Raw genomic sequence first — 21,420 nt, 5'->3', positions numbered from 1 at the left:
ACGGTCTACGTGTTACGCATGCGCGGCCGCTTTGAATCCGACGTTGCGATTGGTCGGTAGGGTGTGGCGCTTTCACGCATACCACTGTAACGGACGTTCAAAATAGGACGCTCAACCTTAAGCCATGTTCGTCAGCTTTTCTTCAGTCGCGCGCCACATCTCGCAGTCAACTTCGTGGCGCTAAGTCAATGCGCGCACGCAAACACACGCAGCAGCTGCCTTTTGGTGAACGAGCCATGTCGGGGTCCTGGAGTGGTTGGTGACGCTTCCCGGTGCAACGACCACGACTACCAGGTCATCCTCGAGGTACGTTTAAATTTTTATTCTTACTTACACACACACATAATATATTTCATTTTTCTCACGCGCGCAATTTATATACAACATTTTTCACTCAATACAAAAAAAAGGGAAATTTCAACAGGGAAAAAAGGGAAAAGCCAAATCCCACAGAGGAAAAGGTAAAAGGGATATTCCCACTGGGGAAAAGGGAAAAGTAAAATTCATGCAGTGAAAAGAGAAATTCCAATATGATGGGCGCTGCCATATTTGAGGGATGGCGGCGGTCCGCCATCTTGGAGTTGGCACTCGTACTCCTATTTCCGTACAACTTGCTATCAACCTTTGAAATATTACTTCAATAATTTAATACACATATGTAACCAGGTTGACAACACTGACACAAAAAACCAAGTTGGCAACACTGACAGGCTGCGGCGTCACTGACGTAACATCCAAGATGGCCGACCACCGCTATCTTGAATTCGTAACGTCATTTCAAGATGGCGGCGTCCGCCATATTAGATTTTCATCGCCGTACCTTTATTTCCGTACTACTTACGCCCATTCATACCTAGTCCACGGAGATGTATCAAATGCCAAGGGTATGGACACACTATGTCTTGCACAAAAACAGAAATCTGTGCTAAGGAAGGTCACTGACACTAACTGACAAGAAAACGAGAAATGTACGAACTGCAATGGATCACATACAACTCGCTCCCGGGATTGCCAAACTTTCAAAGAAGAGAAGGCAGTTCTCAGAATCTATACGGAGCAGAAACTATCCTTTCCAGCGGCACGATGAGAATATAGAAAATTAATCAACTCACGTAATCGAGTTTAGTTAAACTCGATATCTCATACAGATAACCAACAATGTGGATCCTGCATTGAGTTGAAGAAGCTTGTGCAGATGTTGTCTAATCAACGTTCTCCACTTACAGCTACTATTTTCGAGTTTGCAAAAATGAATAAAAAGTTGATAATTGCAGGCATTCCAACACCGTAGGGAATGACATCCGCCGTGTGACGCTTCCGATCTTCACACCAACGCCATTCCTAGATCGGCTTTAATGCGAGTCGTCTTTCGCCCTCTAACTTTTTACATCTCTTAGAAATAATCCAGGCCTCGTTGGGATGCCATCGATGCAAATGTTTCGGTAGACATTTACATCGGTAATTTTCAAACTCAGCTTATGCCTTCGCTGTAAGTGTCGTCCACTTATCTTGAATGGGGACGCTATAACCATCTTAGGGGCCTGGATCAGGACAGGCTGCGGCGCGAGTATGCGGCTGCCTTACAGGGGTTGGAATGGCGCATGCAGCACAGGTAGGAGGTGAAATTGATGGCTGAGCAATTCGGCCGCGCCATCAACTGGCTGCGATAGGTCCTATGGTGATCTCTGCCAATGGAATTCTCGTATCGGTTGGATGTTTGCCGTGTGACAAAAGGTGCATACATGGAACACGTGTTGTAGAGAAACATTGTAAGAGTTACTATCGTTTTATTTGCGATTCATTAATGTAAATCTGAGTTCAGAGATGTTAAATACCTTTTAACTCTGTTTTTCTTTTTTTACCACCCATATTCATGTAGCATTAGTTAGCAAAATGGAAAGAGATCGGTTTGTTGTTACATTGGTGTTGTTAGTGCTGAAAATTATTTGATACTCGCTTAATGATAAATACAGTATTCTCCCACCTGTTTCATTGTTTGCTATTTAAAATACAGTTTCTGTTGTGATTGTTGAAATTATTAGTTTCTTTGAAACCATCATGTTTTGAAGAAAACTGCGGTAAGTATTTGTATAATTGTGATACAGTTTTGATAATCGTTTCTGGCAGAGAAATAATTAAGATGAACAATTCGCCTTCTGTAGAATCTGATCTGTTGTCATAATTTGTAATAATATTTTCAGTAGCATTGTTTATTATCTAATTTTGTCGTAATAAAGATTTTTCCATGTTTTTTTTTTATGTTTACATGTTGCTTTAAAGTCTGAAAATACACAACATCAGACTTCTACTACAGAAGTTTTTCTACTGCAAATAAGTTATTTTCTATTTTTTTTTCACGGTTGTAATAATTGCATCATTCTGTTTTCTTAATCAGTTCTGCATTTCTCCTGCCAGTATATTGGAATTGAAGTTTGTTATCATAATGGTTTGGTTTGAGGCATCTTAATAAAAAGCAAAGCTTGTCGTTATTGTTAAATATTTATTAAGTTTATACGAGAGTAAGTCAATTATTATCCGCAATTTAGTTATATTTTTGTTTATGTTGGTAGTACTGTCGTGTTGCGTAGGTGACGCATGCGTGGTTTAATTGTTATGTCTGTGCAGGTTTGATGCTGCTAGGTTAGTTCCATTATGGCTCCCCTGCCGTTAACCATGGCCGCTCCGCTTTCTGTTTGCACCAAAAAAGAGCAACGTTCAGTGGTCGGAAGGTGTATCAGGGGCCGAAATTCATCGAAGACTTTCTATACAGTACGGGAACAGTGTGTTACCGCAACGTAGTGTCTACGAACGGATTGAAAAATTCAAAAACGGTCGCACAAGTATTACGCACGACGAAGGAGCCGGACGACCGTTTACCGCCACAAATGAGGAAAACACTGAGCTTGCACGTGACATGATTTTCTTAGACAGACGAGTAACTATTGATGAAGCGGCACATCGTCTGCAAATTAGTCACAGTTCTGCCTACGAACTCATCCACAACAGACTTGGGTTTCATAAAGTCTGTGCAAGATGGGTCCCAAAACAACTCGCACAGTCGTATAAACAAACGCGCTTGGACATCTGCCAAAAACGTTTGGATCGCTGTAGTAACGAGCGGGACATCTTCTTAGACAGAATACAGTGAGGTGCTTACTGTCAAACTGAAGCCTACAATACTCGACTTTGAAGTACTGGCTCGTCCTCCGTATAGTCCTGATCTTGCCCCTTCTGACAACCGATTGTTTGGTCCACTCAAAGAGGCAGTCGATTTACCTCAGACGAAACAGTGAAAGAATGGGTGCATTCCTGGCTCGCAGCTCAACCGAAAACCTTCTTTTATGAGGGCATGAGGAAAATTGTGCAACGATGGACTAAGTGCTTTGAAATGCTAGGCGACTATGTTGAAAAATGATGTACGTGTAACTTTACTATTTGTATCGCAATAAAATTTATAACTACTTTGCGGATAATAATTGACTTAGCCTTATATATATATATATATATTTATTTATATATAATAATTTTTCTGAAGTCAATCTTTTCAAGATTGATGTTCCTCTGTACTAACTCACAAATTACAAACCAAATTGATCAACCTAAGTACAGAAATATACATTAAATAAGATGACAGTTACCTATTTTCATATCTTTTCAAAAACGTTTTCGTCAAAACCCACATCTGTTGTAATTTATTTTAAACTCTGTCAAATTACACTAAAATAAATTCAAATTTATCAAGAACAATGTATCATTTTTTTATTTTAAAGATTAATAATAAATTAAAACTTTTTTTAGAATGTAAATTATAGAATTTAAAAATTACATACATAAAATATTTCGTCAAATTTGGTAAAAATTAAAATAAATAATTAACTAGGATTAAATGCACCATGTAACTTGACCAGCCAATGTTATATATGTAGTTTTTAATTTCTGTAATTTATATTTTAAAAAAAGGTTTAATTTAATTTTAATTTTTGAAATAAAAAAATTATATATTGTTATTGGTAAAATTGAGTGTAATACGTAATTTGATATAAACAATTTAGAATAAATTACAGCTGGAAGATGTGGGTTTCCACAAAAACGTTTTTGTAAAGATATGAACAGATAAGGTGATGTCATCTCATTTAATGTATATTTCTGTATTTAGGTGGATCAGTTAGATTTATAATATATACATAAATATATTCCCATCTCAAACATATTCATGTCCTGGAGCTCCTTCAAAAAGTAGAAAAAGATTTCAAGGTATAAAAATGGGTTGTCTAATTATTGTTTGCCATCCATAAATATGAATCTTGTGGATTCACATTAAAAAAAGTTAAAAGAGTTAACTTATCCTCATGTTTATATTTATTAATATTAGCAACAAAAAAGAATAGGAATAACTTATAATTAAATAAAAACAATATCTACATCTACCAAACCTTCTTTCTTTTCCTGTTTAGCCTCCGGTAATTACCTTTCAGATAATACTTCAGAGGATGATGTGTTTGAGTGTAAATGAAGTGAAGTCTTGTACAGTCTCAGTTCGACCATTCCTGAGATGTGTGGTTAATTGAGACCCAACCACCAAAGAACACCGGTATCCACGATCTAGGAACCAAATCCGTGTAAAAAAAAAACTGACTTTACTAGGACTTCAACGCTGGAACTCTCGACTTCCAAATCAGCAGATTTGGGAAGACGCGTTTAATAAATAAATAATATAAATAAATAATAAAAATAATATAATATAAATAAAAGACGTTTAATAATATAAATAAATAAAAGACCAAGCCGGTGGGTAGTATCCTAAATTCTTTTTTTTTCCAGCTTCCGGTAATTACCTTTCAGATAATACTTCAGAGTACCGGTATCCACGATCTAGTATCCAAATCCGTGTAAAAATAACTGACTTTACTAGGACTTCAACGCTGGAACTCGACTTTCAAATCAGTTGATTTGGGAAGACGCGTTCACCACTAGACCAACCCGGTGGATTCAATCTTCCTCTACTATTTACTTCTTCACCCTTCTTTCTTTCTCCTTCTGTTGAATTTTTCGATGCAGGATTTTTATTTATTTACTTTAACATTATTTCACGTTTTTATATTTTAAATAATTAATATGAACTTTAATCGCATTTTAATGCTGCTCTGATAACAGTTTCCCGCGATTGATCCTGGCAAATACAAGGACAGTTTCTTTTCTTTTATTCATGGAGTATAATATGTACCGTAAGAATAAAAGAGTTGTTTATTTAACGATAAAGCATCTTAACAGCGTGCTTTAATTAAATTCACATAGTCTGTTTACCATTTTAGGTTTACGTTGTTCCCTATAAACTAAAAGTGCCAGGCTGACGTACTTAGATTCACTTAGCTTTTCTGTGTTCTATTACAGATACTCTCCCTTTCTTTTTTCTTAACTTTTAACTTAAATTTAATGGTTGTCCAGTAACGTAGAAGTAAAAATGTTATTAAAATGAACTAAAGCCGTCTTATAGTTGAAATTAATGACACAAGAGAATGTTTTAATTAAAGAAATTTTTTATTATTTCTTGTACTGTTATATCGCGTTTTGTTAATAAATAACTAAATCGGTTATCGTGAGCTATTTTAATAGTAATTACAAATTGCTGTTAATTATTTTATCATCTGGGCGATAACAAATACATTTATGCAATTAAGTCCATTTATTAAAGTATCTGTCTACAGTTTCTTGCTATATATATTACTTATAAAATTTCCAAATATACGAGAATAAAATCTTTTTACAATTGTTCACATTTTTCCTTACACTATACAAAAAAATAAATCAGAAAAAGTTTTCTTTTAAAGGGAAAATAAAATTTTATTACGTTTTATTAAAACACAGTTTATGCAGCCGTTTACTTTTTATTTATTTATTTTAGAAATAATTAAATTACATCGAGAGAAAAATGTGTTTCGATATCGTCGTTTAAACTAGTAATTTTCTATAATATGACTGCATTGGAAATTATTCCCGAAGCAATTTTCAGTAGGCCTAATTTTTTTCAATAAATTGTACGTATGACGCTTGCGATACAAAGTCTTACTAATTCTTTAATGATAGTTTTATCGTCATTCTGTACGTCACATAAGACTAAACACTACCTAGTTTCTAGTGAGTTCCTAGAATCTGTAGATTACATTACCAACGATTTCCGCTTCGGAAATGTGAAGTAGCAGCATTTTAACAGTTTCCTCTTAGAATGGTTGGAATATAAACAGATGACGATTTATTGTAACTCAGATTATTAGTTTTTACGTTAAATTTTTTTCGACTTAATCCCCGTCGACATCCAACCGCTTTTTACATTAAGGTATGAGTTTGGCGATCCCGTAATCGAAGAACTCTGCCGTTTGGCCCTTAACTAACCTGCGACGGTTTGGTAAACGTTGACATCGTTCTGCATGCGTTTCCCGCTCAATAATTCCTTTAATTTCAGGGACATGAAATTGTACCGAATCCGGACTGTACAGAAGGTGGAGTCCAATATCTTCCATTGAAACTTTAGCTGCTGTTTTGCCGTGTTTTGTACTAGATTAGGGAGCGTGTTATCGTGGAACAGATATTCGCCCTTTGTAGACAGGCTGTTCAGGTCTTTTGTAGGGAGTTTGGGTTCAGTCGGAAGAGTTTGGGTTCAGTCGGAAAATATGAGTGGCGCCATTCAAAAGACTACCATTCGGTTTCAAACGTGTGGGGAGACGCCTGTATCTCATCTCCTGTCGCTCGCTATACGATCCAAAAATTCATTTCCTATTCCCTTTCGTACTGTAAAATTATCGAACGCAGTCGACAGGATCAATGATCTACATGGTTTATTAAATGCTAATAAAATAACGTAAGACTTATTCAAGGGCCTAGAGCTAACCGCACCCTCACAGACGAGCGAGAAAAACGGCACGTTCTCGACCGGGTCGTGTTACAAAGCATCAACTAATGGTAAAAAAAAAAACCATTTACGTTGGTTTTTTTAGCGATTAAGTAGTGTAAAGCTTCCTGGTAAACATGAAAATTGCCCGAATTTAAAGTCTTGGAAGAGTTCTCAACGGACTCTTAGGTCGTTGAAATTTTGTTAACATTTTTAGATAAAATTTTTAAATTATTATAACCAAAATTCTAATGAAATTCTTGTTACTCATAAAAAAAACACTGGATTACAGGGTGACTAATTTAATTAGATTGATTGTAGAGATAAAATCAGTAAACATTTTAAAGTAAAAGTTAAATTAAAAACCGTTTAATTAAAATTTGTAGAACAGATTTATTTTTGTAGAAGTCGCCTTATCCCAGTCACCTGAATTAAGAACACATTACAGACGTAGACTTGATGAGTACAATAAAAGTAATAATAGTAAATCAATAGAAAGCTTTGTATAGAAGGAAGTAATCGCGACAACAGTAAACGATAAACCTCTTAGTATTCATAACCATTGTTTGAATCAGTATTTTGTTAAAATGGAGAAAAATTTTAATAAGCTGTTAATTATCCATCTCTTCTTAAACGATGAAGTGCCAGATTTTGCCATAAAACATTTTTTCAAACTTTGTTGATGCACTGGAAACGACAATTATTAAAGCACTAAGAAATCATTCTAGCTCGGGTCTTGATGCAGCGTGCTGCAAAAACGCATAGTATCTTCTCGCTTTTAATATTATTAATTTGAGGCAGGTAAGTTCCCAATAAATCTTAAAATAGCAACAACTTACCTCTATTAAAATGAGAAAATTAGCGTGGGTAATTTTAGAAATCCGACACAAACGGGGGTATCGGATTTATCTGTGTCGGTAGTGCTACTAACGACGCATATACAGGAAAGTTCTTAAAATATAAAAGTTACTAGTCGGTGATACTTTGAAAGATATGAAGTTCTTGATACAGTAGTTCCTGAAGTAAACAGAAAACCGCTAAACACCTACATTACCTTGGCTTGTCGATGTGCAGAATTATGTTTTCCTGGTCGAAGAAGGCTAACAAGAAAAAGGTTAAATGTTTGACCGTGCGACGTTTACCCTTAAAACTGCCGGTGCAGCTACCCTCTCCCAGTATTGTCACAAAAAGTAATCCTTCTGCATGTCTCCTTCTCTGGCAGCAGATGCGGCCGCTAGTAATAATGCGCGGTAGGGTATCGCGTAAGTGATTTGACGGAACTCATCAAGCGTGACTTGGAAAGCATTATCGATATGAGTACGTAGATCGTGAACAAAAGCATTCTCTCCTTTTGACCCTGGTGTACATTGCACCGCATGACGTACTCCCAATGGAACTATCGATTTAGCTACCCGATCCGAAATAACTGCCGTGGCCGGTAGAGCTGTAACGTGACTCCTTACGGTGAAGGAGCCTGGTCAACAGTTCTTGTGTTCATTCTGAGATTGAATTATTTTAAGATCGGAGAGGCTTACTTCATCTCAAGCTTATCGTGGTATAATAAGTTACAACTTGATCACAGATTTTTTTTTTTTTAAGTTTTAGGGGCATCGACTACTGTGGTCATTAGCCCCTTCCACAACAAAAAATAAAAACATACTATTCCTTCCCAGTAATAAAACACTAGCGATATTAGTCAATAGACTTGTCTTGTCAATAAAGATAGTCTGGTAGTCAGACTTGTCATGGTATTAAACTCCAAAAGAAAACACAAATATTTGGCAAGGGTGTAAAGGGTCCTTGCCACTTAAAACAAGAAACCATTTCTTTCGAAACGTTGTCGATCAATCAAAATTTAACATCTAATTTAAACACCATTAAAATCATCATTACAAAAAAATGGAAAAACACAGTATACAGTTTAGTGTGAAACATCTACTGACAAGGGTGTAAAGGGCCCTCGCCACTAAAAAATCACACATCACTTGAAATGGAAGATGTTCAGAGAACATCAAATAGACACATCTTAAAACTATTTTATATAAAAACACAAATTATATTGAAAGAAATTTTCATAGGAATGTAAATCAATTTCTCTTTAATTCTATCGCCTCGATTTTCCTTTCGGTCATCCTCTTTTACTCCTTTTCTCCATCCTCCAAAGGGCCTCGATATTGACGTCCGAGTCCTCCGAAATGGAGTCTTCTGTTCTCCGCCGTAAGTCTCGGAGGATCTTTACGGCGCTGCTGCTTTCGACAGATTTATCTGCTTTCTTATGCAATGGCTTCGGACTGATTCCTCTTGATGGTTGATTCTTTATTTTGTCCTCGATAATTCGTTCGATCATCGTAGCTAAGGCTGGTGCCAATTCTGCAAGCACATTCTTTGATTTTATAGAAGCTGTAGAAGCAGCAGGAACGGCCACAACTTGCGCATACGAAGCTGTTTTGGATGTCCTGGCAAGCACAATTTTCCTTGCATCGAAGTACTCATTTCCTATGCTGTCTTAATTTCTTGGATAGCTACTTCCTGTTTGTATATAGGACAATTCCTAGACCTTGCAGAATGGTGTCCTTGGCAGTTGACGCAGACAGGAGGATCCCTGCACGGGTCATCTGGGTGTAACGGCTCACCACACACGCATCTGTTTGCTTGTGCAACGTGCTGCCGTATGCCCGAATCTCTGACACTCAAAGCAACGCAAGGGTGTGGGATAAACGGATGTACATCCAACCCTTGAAAACTAACCTTAATCTTCTCTGGACACTTAGGTTTATTGAAAGTTAGCACATGTGATGCGGAGATCTGAACTTCCCCATTCCGACGCATGTTTAATTGACGGCACGCAACAACACCTTGACTATACAGTTCATGTACAATCTCCTCTTTAGTGCAGTTCAACAAATCCCTGCACAAGACAACGCCCTTTGAGGTATTGAAAGTACTATGAGGAGATACCTCAATGTCCATAACTCCAAGTTTCTTTGCTTTTAATAGTCTTAATGATTGAACGCCATTAATCGTTTCTACGAGAAGTCCCACTGCAGTTTTCCGCGTGTCCTTCCATGATGCCACAATTATTAATATTATTACATTCGGGCTTGCTGAGCTTTCTGCATTAATAGAAGACTTCGAGGCGAAAAACAGAATCAAACGCACGGGAGTTGTGGTGGATGCTGCCACTAACACTCCAGAGCCGGAGTAAAGTGCGATATCGACCAGCTAGGAACAGCCCAAGACAGCGAAGAAGAAGAAGAAAAGAGACTGGAAGTAAGAAGGAACCCCCCCCCCCCCCTACCAGCCACGAGCGGGATTCAACCGTGTACCCTTCCAACCACAAATTATTCAAACGTGCAACCGTGGACACAAGTGGAAAATAAGAAGGGCCAGAGCTCTGAAGATAAAGAGGTTGCAAAGGAGCAACAAAAATCTTCCAGAGGCAGCACCAAAAGGAAAAATTTGAAAAAGAGGAAGAATCGTAAAGAAGCGATCCGCATTAAAAAGACCGAGGGGAAACGTTTGCCGAAACTCTCAGTCAAATTCGGAAGGGGATGAACTGAAGGAAACTGAGGCAGAAGTAGCGGACGAAAAACCAGGGTGGGAGATGTTCTGATTGAACTCGGGAGCGCCACCAGAGACAAACAGACCTTCAGTGCTGTCCTGAAGGCTGTACTCAGAGAAGGAGTCGTAGTCCACAATCTGGAACCGCGGGAGACGCTGGAGATCCGAGATCTAGACTGCGTCACAGGGAAGGAGGATGTGAAAGCAGCACTGGAAAGGGATCTCGGAGATATAAGAGACTGCCGAGTTAGCGTTACCAGTGCTAATGCCAGGGGGCAGAAAGCAGCAATAGTAGAGATTGGAGAGAAGGCTGCTGCCAGACTACTAAGTTAATCCAAGATAAGCATTGGCTGGGTGTACTCTCAGATTAGACCCAGGGCACAGATCCACGGTGTTTCAGGTGCCATGGGTATGGGCATCTGGCTCGTGGATATAAGGGGCCTGACAGAAGCCGGCTCTGCTATAAGTGCGGGATAGGGGAGCACAAGGCTAAGGAGTGTTCCGCCCCACCCTCAGTGCATGATCTGATAAAGAAAAGGTGTGAACGCTTCGTAGCTGGTTCTCGCACCTGGAACAAGGGAGTGTCAGATCTTCCGGGAAGCCCTGGAGCGGGCGAAGAGAAGGTTCCGTTAAAATGTTGAACGTACTACAGGCCAACCTTAACAGGAGTCGGCTAGCTGATGACTTGCTGCTGCAGCTAGCCAGAGACAGGGAGACCGACTTGGTGCTGATCAGCGAGCAGTACCGGGTCCGTGACGACTCCCAATAGTTTCTGGACTACCGCGATATGGATTCCGTGTTGCAGCAGAGCTCAATTTCGGAGGCACGGCGCAAGCGAGGGGTTCGTTTGGGTCTGCTGCGGTGAAGTGACGATTTTTAGCTGTTACCTCACCCCAAATTACTCGATAGCGGACTTTCGCCGGAAAGTTGACGTGCTGGAGGATGTTATCCTCGCTGCCGCTGGTGGGTTAGTGGTAGCTGGAGACTTCAACTCCAGGGCGGTAGAACGGAGTATGGCGCATACAAACTCCAGAGGGAAATACATTCTAGACATGGCGGTACGTACTGGACTCGTGATCCTCAATACAGCGAACACGACGACGTTCCGCCGCCCAGGATATTTGGAAACCATTCCCGATATTTCCCTCGCCTCCGAAGAGTTGGCCACGCTCGTCCAGGACTGGTGAGTTCTCGAGGATTATACCGGTAGCGACCACCAATTTACACAGCAATTTAGGCTGTCACGCCTCGGTCGTTGTATGCCAGCTAGTGTCTGTCCGCCATTTAAAGCGCTTGGAGCTTGTATCTGGCTGGTGGCCAGCCATTATCTCAGGAAAAACTTCCCACAGCGGCGCTATAGGAATCAGTATAACCCAGATTAATTAAAAAACTCTAGCAATGACGGTTGAACTTCGCAACCTCATCGAGGAACTCCCACACGGTCCGACAATGCGGCTCTCGCCACACTGACTCGCCGTTTATGAGCGGCCAGTTTTCCCCCTGACCTCTAAGTTCCAGGGTGGCCCCCCAAGAGCAGGGCAGTTCAACATCATATGCTCGTTCAACTGGACCTCCCCGCAGACACACAACTCATCAGCCGCTATGCGAAACCGAAACAGATATTGCTTCAAATCCACATGGTTGGTGAGCACTTGGGCACCCGCTGCCCTTAAAAATAAATTTGAGGCAAACCATCCCCCAGATCCTGTATAAACCTATACAAGGATCTTCCCTTAGTCGTGGTGTGCCATTCAAGCTGCCATGTCTCCATCGCGAGGCTCCATAGCCTATTCCACAGGCGGGAAATGGGCAACCACCATGTCATAGGGAAAGCGCCGTCCCCCCACTACCTCTATGACCCCAGTGTACAGGATGACGCTGAGCACACCTTTTTCAAATGTCCTTGGTGGGCGGCAGATCGAGGCACACTAGAGGTGGATCTTGGAGCAATGAGCCCTCACAATGTGTTTGCGATGATGCTTCGTAATCTGAGCAGCTGGGAAAGTGTAGCCCAATTCGTCGGCAACATTCTCAGGACCAAAAAGGTTAACCTGGATAGTCCTGAAAATTAGGTAGCACCTAATCAGGCAAGTATAGTAGGACTCAACTGGAAGTAATGTGTTGAACGGTTCCGGGTCGAGTCCTGGTAGAAAAGGGGATGGTTTTAGTCAGTAGTCTGCTGATAGTGATTGGATAATACCATCAGCAGGAGCCCAACACTCCGTATGTAAATGCATTTCCACCTCCCTCCGAAAAAAAAAATTACATTCAGATATTCTCCTATTAAGTGGAAATAATGGTTAACAGCATTTTCATATTAATTAATTAATATGAATTCACATCTATTCATATTCATATCAATTCACCTTGTATTTCTTTATTTGTTTATAAAGTCACACAACCCAAGAATAAAATAAACTATATTTATTTAATTACAAGCATAATTTAAGGAAACTCAGAGGACTCTATTTTTAATTTTTCACTGCTTTCATGTTCCAATAAATATTCAAAATGTCCACCTTCAACTGCAGGGGTCAACTCGTTTCATGTTTATTACAACTTTCTTTAAAGGTGCTGCACTGATGTTAGAGATCCTGGCTTTGATATTTTCTTTTGATTCATTCAAAATGTCCAAGTTGTTTTTGAAAAGAGTATCTTTCAGATGATCCGCAAATAAATATCTGATTGTGATAGATCTGGGGACCATACTCCGTGGGAAATTAAAAGGTCATCAAAAAATTCATGTAACAACTTCATAGACAAACGGTAGTGTGGCTTGTAGTACCCTTTTGCTGTAACAAACAGTTTGCTCATTGGTTTCAAGTGAAGTTAAGAGATTTTTAATAATGTTCTGCAGTTAATGTTTCTGTGAAAAAAATTGGTCCGACAACTCCTCTGTCGTGAACCAATCGTCGACTAAACACCAACATTTTGAGAATATGATGATCTTTCATAATAAATGTGAGATTTCTCATAACATCATACCGGTTGTTTTGGCCAATATATATCCAGAGAAATGAATCCACGCTTCATCTGATTAAAAATTATTGTCCATAACTGGCATACCATATCGAATGAACTTTTGAACTCCTTGCAGCATTGAAGTCATCTGTCAGATTCAATGAAATCTTGCATTATTCGTACTGCCGTAACTTGAATTTTTTTTTGAGTTTAGTGAAAAACCCAGACCGAAAGTTCAGTCGGTTGGAAAAGTTTTCCGATTGACTTTCCTCAACAACATAAAAACTATCGATAAAAGTCTCATGGTGTAACACTGACATTTATGATCGGCTACATTTCTTGTCTCACAAAATCTAGAGAGTAAATGAAAAATTGTTGATTAATTTCATTCACTATCGGAAAATTTTCCCTAAACATTGTGACATTTAGATTTCAGACTAAATAAGGTTCCATACACTAGTCTTGTGAAAATGGCTTGTTGTAATCCTGCAAAACTACTTACATCCTACTTAACTACTTACTTACTGGTGATGAATCAGACAGTGTATACATTTTGACCTTATCTAGAACAATCTCAGCAAAACATCTGCCTCATCGAGAAGCCTATAACAACATATTTACAAGTTCAGAATCAGCGTCCATTGGGTTGTGATACTTACTGAATGCATTAATATAATGTATTATTATAATAATACACTGCATTTACATCCAGTGCATTTATAAAGTATTATTCATAAGTACTTTTTTATGACTAAACCATCTAAGGCGTTTAATGTACAAGTAGCAAATACAAGTAATAATCTGAGTTGTTTTCTCTGGTAATAATGATGTTCATTATTCAGCTAGCCCACTGTGATAGACTAACTCTTCACCTTCCTTTGTAAACCTTGCATGAGATTCTTGTCTATCTTGAGAATGGATTTGCTATATTCAGGAGTGACTTGTATTTTGTGTCAGATTGCCTACAAATCTTTTGTTAGCTAAGAATGTAAAATTCTAAAGATAGTTTTTTCTTTATTTGTAAACTTTTTGATATGTTTCATTTTATCCTAATTTTTTCTTTTTTTTACAGGTTGATTATTTTGATCTAACAATGTTTGTTTTTTATTTTAGTGAACATGACATTGGTGGGATTTGCAATAGGCGTACCACAACATTACTTTTACTCTAATTTGGATTTACGATTACCTGGAAATAGTAAGGCTACTGTATTTAAGAAGATAATTATGGATCAACTAGTTGCATCACCGTGTGGTATTTTTATTTTTTTTTTTGGTCTTGGATTACTTGAACACAGAAATTTATCATCTGGATATAAAGAGATCAGAAATAAATTTACCACTGTTTACATGGTAATGTTACAGTTTGAATTATTATATTTTAGAATAAATGGAACTATGAGATATTCCATAAATAGCTTACATTCAGCTATTTAAAAGATACTAGTTCAGGTACTTCCTTGAAGTTACTGTGGATCTTTTATCTGAATTACAATCCAAATTGCATCAACAAAGCTTTACAGTATATTGCGGTATTCACATTATCACCTAGTTTTGGGGAAAAAATACATTGTTCCCCCAAAATAACTTGCAGCACACTAAAAATTTGAAAACACATTTGCTGCAGCAATCAGAAATGGGCAGTCTTTTAGAGTGTATTATGGAGTTCATTGTTCCCTGTATTATATTTCGCTCCTTACATTATGGAACATATTATCCCATACGGAGCAATGGTCTGGTGCATAGCTTGCTTCATGTCAACAGACCTTCTGTGCAGTAGTGTTTCGCCTTGAAATTATCTATGGCCCACATACTCCCATAACGCTCATCAATTTGGCAGATGTAAAAGTTTGTCTTATTATGTCTTACATTATTATAAATAGCAGAATAAAACAATGGATTTAAACTGACAAAAACGAGTTGAATAAGTTTTTTCCATTATTATGACTATGGATCTGGTTAATTTATCAAAACTGTACCTTTACTTACTGGTGAAAAATAGTATGTCCTGAAATGATTTTATCTCTAATATTATGTCACGTGATCAATTTTTATTACTCCTTGTTGCTTGCACTTTGCTGATGATTCTCAGAAACAACATGATAAATGGTATAAAATACTTCCTCTAATTGATAATTTATTACAAAAAATTCAAATAATTCATCATTCTGGAAGAGAACATTGTAATAGATCAGTCTATGGTACCATGACAAGGTTGACTGTCTTTCAGGCAGTATATAAAAAAATAATTGGCGTAAATATGATGTGAAAATATAAAAACATTGCCTTATAAATTGTTTTGTGTATAATTTTTAAATTTACATGGGAAAAGGGGACACTAATGTCAGAAAAAGTCGCACGTTATCTGTAATTAAAGAACAAGTCAACATAATTTTTTAAAATATGATGACCACTGTTGTACATGTTTACATTTTACATAATGATTACATACATTAAATGAGTTTTAGTTTTTTTTTTGTCTTCCGTCATTTGGTTTGATCCAGCTCTCCAAGGTATATCCTATCTAGTGCTAGTCGTTCATTTCGGTATACCCCCTACATCATACATCCCTAACAGTTTGTTTTACATATTCCTTATGTTGCTTGCCTGCACAATTTTTTCCTTCTACCTGTCCCTCCAATATTAAAGTGACTATTCCAGGATGCTTTAATATGTGGCCTATAAGTCTGTCTCTTCTTTTAACCATATTTTTCCAAATGCCTTTCTTCATCAGTTTGCCACAACACCTCTTCATTTGTCACTTTATCCACCCATCTGATTTTTAACATTCTCCTATAGCACCACATTTCAAAAGCTTCTAATCTTTTCTTCTCAGGTACTTCAATCATCCAAGTTTCACTTCCATATAAAGAGCTACATTCCAAACATATACTTTCATAAATCTTTTCCTGTGTTTAAATTAATTTTGAATGTAAACAAATTATATTTCTGACTGAAGGCTCATTTCACCTGTGCTATTCAGCATTTTATATTGCTCCTACTTCGTCCATCTTTAGTAATTCTACTCTCTAAATAACAAAATTCTTCTACCTCCATAACCATTTTTCTTCCTATTTTTACATTCAGTGATCCATCTTCATTATTTCTGTTACATTATATTATTTTCGTTTGGTTCTTGTTTATTTTCATGCGGCAGTTCTTGCATAGGACTTCATCCATGCCGTTCATTGTTTCTTCTAAATCTTTTTTACTCTCAGCTAGAATTACTATAACATCAGCAAATTGTTTTATGTTTATCTTTTCACCTTGTACTGTTAGTCCGGATCTAAATTGTTCTTTAACATCAATTACTGTTAGTTCTATGTAAAGATTTAACGGGGATAGGGAACCTCCTTGTTGGACTCCCTTTTTTATTACAACTTCTTTCTTATGTTCTTCAATTATTACTATTGCTCTGTTTGGTTCCTGTAAATGTTAGCAATTGTTCTTCTATCTCTGTATTTGAACCCTAATTTTTTATAATTGCTGATTATTTTATTCTAGTCTACGTTATCGAATGCCTTTTTTAGATCTATAAATGCCAAGTATGTTGGTTTGTTTTTCTTTAATCTTCCTTCTACTATTAATCTGAGCACTAAAATTGCTTCCCTTGTACCTATACTTTTCCTGAAACCAAATTGGTTATCTCCTAACTCTTTTTCCACTCTCCTTTCAATTCTTCTGTATAGAATTCTAGTTCAGATTTTTTATACATGACTAGTTGAGCTTATTGTTCTGTATTCTTCACATTTATCTGCTCCTGCTTTCTTTGGTATCATAACTATAACACTCTTTTTGAAGTCTGATGAAACTTCTCCTTCTTCATAAAGTTTGTATAACCTATCAATTGCTTCCTCATCTGCACTGCGCAGTAATTCTGCAGGTATTCCATCTATTCCAGGAGCCTTTCTGCCATTCAGATCTTTTAATGCTCTCTTAAATTCAGATCTCAGTATAGTTACTCCTCTTTTATCCTCTTCAACTTCTTCTTCTTCCTCCTCTATAACACCATTTTCTAATTCATTTCCTCCATATAACTCTTCAATATATTCCATCCACCTATCGACCTTTCCTTTCGTATTATAAATCAGTGTTCCATCTTTATTTAACACATTACATTTTAATTAATATACCACAAAATGTTCCTTAACTTTCCTGTATGCTTTGTCTATTTTACCAATGTTTATTTCTCTTTCCACTTCTGAACACTTTTCTTTAATCCACTCTTCTTTCACTAGTTTGCACTTCCTGCGTATAGTATTTCTTAATTGTCGATAGTTCATTTTACTTTCTTCATCACGTATTCTTATATTTTCTACATTCATCCATCAACTGCAATATATCCATTGACATCCAAGGTTTTCTACCTTGGATGTCAAGGTAGACATCCAGTTCTCATCTACTCTCTTCCCAACCTTCTTATTCATTATGAAACCTACTCATGCTTGCCCTTTATTTGATGTTGAGTTAATTATTCTAAAATCACCTGACCAAAAGTCATTTTCCTCTTCCTAGCTGAACCTCATTAATTCCTATTATGTCTACATTTAATCTATCCATTTCCCTCTTTAATTTTTTTAACCTATCAACCTTTTTTAGACTTATAACATTCCATGCTCTGATTTGTAGAATGTTATTTTTTAATTTTCTGGTGACCCCTTCCTTAGTAGTCCCCACCTGGAGATCTGAGTGGGGGACTAGTTTACCTTCAGAATATTTTACCAAGGAAGGCGCCTCCATCTTTATTATCTGAAAATGCAGAGAGTTACATTTTCTTGGAAAAAAAGCAGCTGTAGTTTTCCATTGTTTTCAGCTGCGCAGTACCCAGAAGATTGAGTGATGTTGATATGGCTGTTTAAGTCCTCCTGACCTACACCGTTAACAACTACTGAAAGAGCTGCTGTCCCCTTTCAGGAATCATTCTTTAGCCTGGCTCTCAACAGATAAGTCTTCAATATGGTTGCATCTTCGGTCCAGCTACTCTGTATCACTGAGCACTCAAGTACCCTCACCATCAGCAAGGTCTCATGATTCATAGAGGGAGTTTTTATTTTAAGAGTAATATAAAAGATTTTTGAATTCCTGAAGATGGATTCGATATTTGAAAGTACTTGAAGACATATAAAAAAGTTGTTGGTAAATGGCTTTTATAAATTCTTATTAATTAAAGAACTGTTAAAAAATTTAATGGGATTTTGAAGAATACATTATGTAGACAACTTCTACACAAGCATCAACGTAGCAAAATATTTGCTATGCTGAAAAACAAAAGTGTGCGGAACATTACAAAAAAATTGAAAATATCACCAAAGAATTAAAAAAGGAGAAATAATTGGGGTTATGAAGGATGACAAAAATAATTATGTTGAAAGACAAGCGACAGGTACTTATGCTAACTACAAAAGAGGAATATAACTCATTAGTATTTACAGAAAAGTTGTAAAAGGAATCAGTGACAAAACCAGAGCACATAATTAATTACAATGGTGCCAAAAAAGTTGTTGACTTCAATAATCAAGTGAGTAGCTACTGCTACTATACAGTTTTAAGGAAAGGTTAAGGAAAGATTTTGAGGAAAAGTGGTACAGAAAAGTAACCCTAGAATTAATATTTGGTTCATTATTAACCAATGCATGGGTTTTATACAATAGCAAATGTAAAAAAATTTTAATTTTAAAGAAATGATAATCAAAGCTGTGGTTGCAGAAACAATTCAGGTATAAAAATCCTTAGATAATCCATTCATTAAAAATCAATTCGGACAAAAAGAAACACCAAGAAAATGTAGTGGCTGTTTCAAGATTTTACGGCACACTTTATTGAGCCGAGAAGTGGACAAAAAAGTCCACTAAAGTTCATCACACTACTAAAAGTAGTGTGATGAATGTGACAGAAAACCATCTTGTGTTTAAAATGCTTCAATTCTTCTCATGAAAAAATATGCATATAACAGTTAGACAAGCAGTGAATTAAAATTGTTTCATACTTTTAGTGCAAGATTATTTTATGGCGGATAGTGAATTTTTCCCAGAGTAATTTAACCATAAAATTATTAAATTTTCAGTTTGAATATTCATTTATTACAGGGTATGCAGACATTATTCAGTTTTAAATATGCAGACAATAATTTTAATTTTGTTTCATCCAAATAATTTAATGCAATCTTTCAATTGAATTTAGATTTAGTTCAGTCTTAAATATTTGTATCCAATCACTTTGTCTACTGTAACTTTACAAATATTGTTTTTATTTCAAATAATGATTTTAGGTAATTTCATTCATTTTTTAAAGAATTTCATATATTTTTTTTTCTTTTGCTGACAAAACATAATAATAACATTTATTATTAAATATATCCATTACATTTTTATTACGGTTTATATTATTCAATCTCAATGTATTTGTTTACTTTTTTCTACGATTTGTTTCATGCAATTATTTACCTTATTTGTTCTAGAATTAATGCTTTCTTGTGTCTTCCTCAATCAAAATTTACATTACCGTAAAACTTTATTATATTGACAAATGTGAATTTGTCAACTAGTAACGTTTAATTACAGGTTCTATTTTAAATTATGTCAATTTATTATAATCTCTTGATACATTTTGATATTTAAAAAAAAAATAATTACCAGTTATTAACATAAATATTTAACTATATCTTTTAAATGATTCATTGAATGCTTTTATGGAAAGTTTACTTTTCCTCTATTGAAGTAATAACAAAAAATAAAAGTAATTCTATGAAGGTGGTTTGTAGCAGGAATAAATTATAAAGATGTCATGCCTGTATAACAAGAAGTACTGTTTCAACTTATTTGCCACTCCCTTCAGGGTGAAAATTCCCTGTACAAAGTTTGGCTGTAGCAAACATATTGTTCGGAATTTAGCCAAACTGTTGCCGAGTATGATAGTTCATACTATTTCTGATAGATGACAAAACATTTCAACTAATTTTATACATTGCTTATAATACAAAAAAGAGAATAAAAAGACAATACTTATGGGAAGTATCTTTCCAATACTTATGAAGAAAGATGTTTTATTACATCGAGTCATGTTTTGGATCAATTGATCATTATATACTTATGATTCATCCCCAATAATAATCCTACTGTGTGTTTTTTTCCTTTCATTGATATCCTGAAAGAGATGTTGCAAGTATTGACCCATTCTGTTCAGGTTTTTATATTGCAGTCGGCCATCTGAACATTCCTTAGTAGCAGAATTTCCATAAACTAGACCATACATCATATATAAGCTAAACCACAAGTACACCTATTGAAATTACTGTCTGTCTTTCATAACTTACTTATGAGCTGTAGTATTCATTCTGTTCCAGTTTGAATTGGACAGTTAAGTGGATCTTATTCTATAACATTTTAGCACCCTTAGAAGAAATTTATCAATTTAGTTGTACACCACTTTATGTGACAAGTATTAAAAGAAAATATTCCCTCGTGATAATTCTTTGTAGGGATTGGATTTGATTATTTAGTTGATTTATTTTGTACTTTGCATTTTGAGGATAGTATCTCAGAAATGGGCTGTTATATTTTCATAAAGAATACCATAATTGACAAAAAAGTGTTCTTTAAAAAAGCTACACTGTAATACTGACATTAATAAAAGTTGAAGAAGCCTGATAAAGACTGAAAGGAAAAATTAAAATATAAAAATTCTTTCAAATGTAAATTATTCAATTTTTTTTTTAATTAGGTTAATGCAGTTTTACACAAGACCTGCTGCAGTTTTCTTTGTTACTTACTTTTCAAAGCCTTTTTACTAAGTTAGACCTTGTGAATGATAAATTACAATGACAAAATTTGCAATGGAGATTGTTTTCTTTCACAGCTTGAATTTCCAAATTTGACTTTCCAGCTTTTTAATACCCTCAGTATAATGCAGTTTATCAAACTTGGCAAATTAAGCAGTTGTCTCAGTTTTGACTTCATCATTTAAAGTGATTCATTATCCCTCGAGCCATTTCTTCAGATTTGGGAAGAAGTAATC

At 36.2% G+C, this 21,420-nt stretch overlaps 1 protein-coding gene across 6 annotated transcripts in view; it reads left to right on the top strand.

Moving 5' to 3' along the window:
• The window catches only part of LOC142323076 (mpv17-like protein 2), a 65,495-nt gene that overhangs the window by 23,559 nt on the left and 20,516 nt on the right, over nucleotides 1–21,420 (top strand). For all 6 annotated transcript variants that reach the window (XR_012756018.1, XM_075362249.1, XM_075362258.1 and 3 more), the window contains exon 2: nucleotides 14,522–14,760. Coding sequence is in view for 5 of the 6 variants with exons in the window: in XM_075362249.1 (XP_075218364.1) it covers nucleotides 14,522–14,760 (239 nt within the window). In the remaining variant the exon portion in view is untranslated. The remainder of the gene's footprint in view (nucleotides 1–14,521; nucleotides 14,761–21,420) is intronic.

This window comes from Lycorma delicatula, chromosome 1 (assembly GCF_047948215.1).
Source record: "Lycorma delicatula isolate Av1 chromosome 1, ASM4794821v1, whole genome shotgun sequence".
Lineage (NCBI taxonomy): Eukaryota > Metazoa > Arthropoda > Insecta > Hemiptera > Fulgoridae > Lycorma > Lycorma delicatula.
Note: the sequence above shows the minus strand (reverse complement) of the source record. Positions and strands in the feature narration are given on the sequence as shown.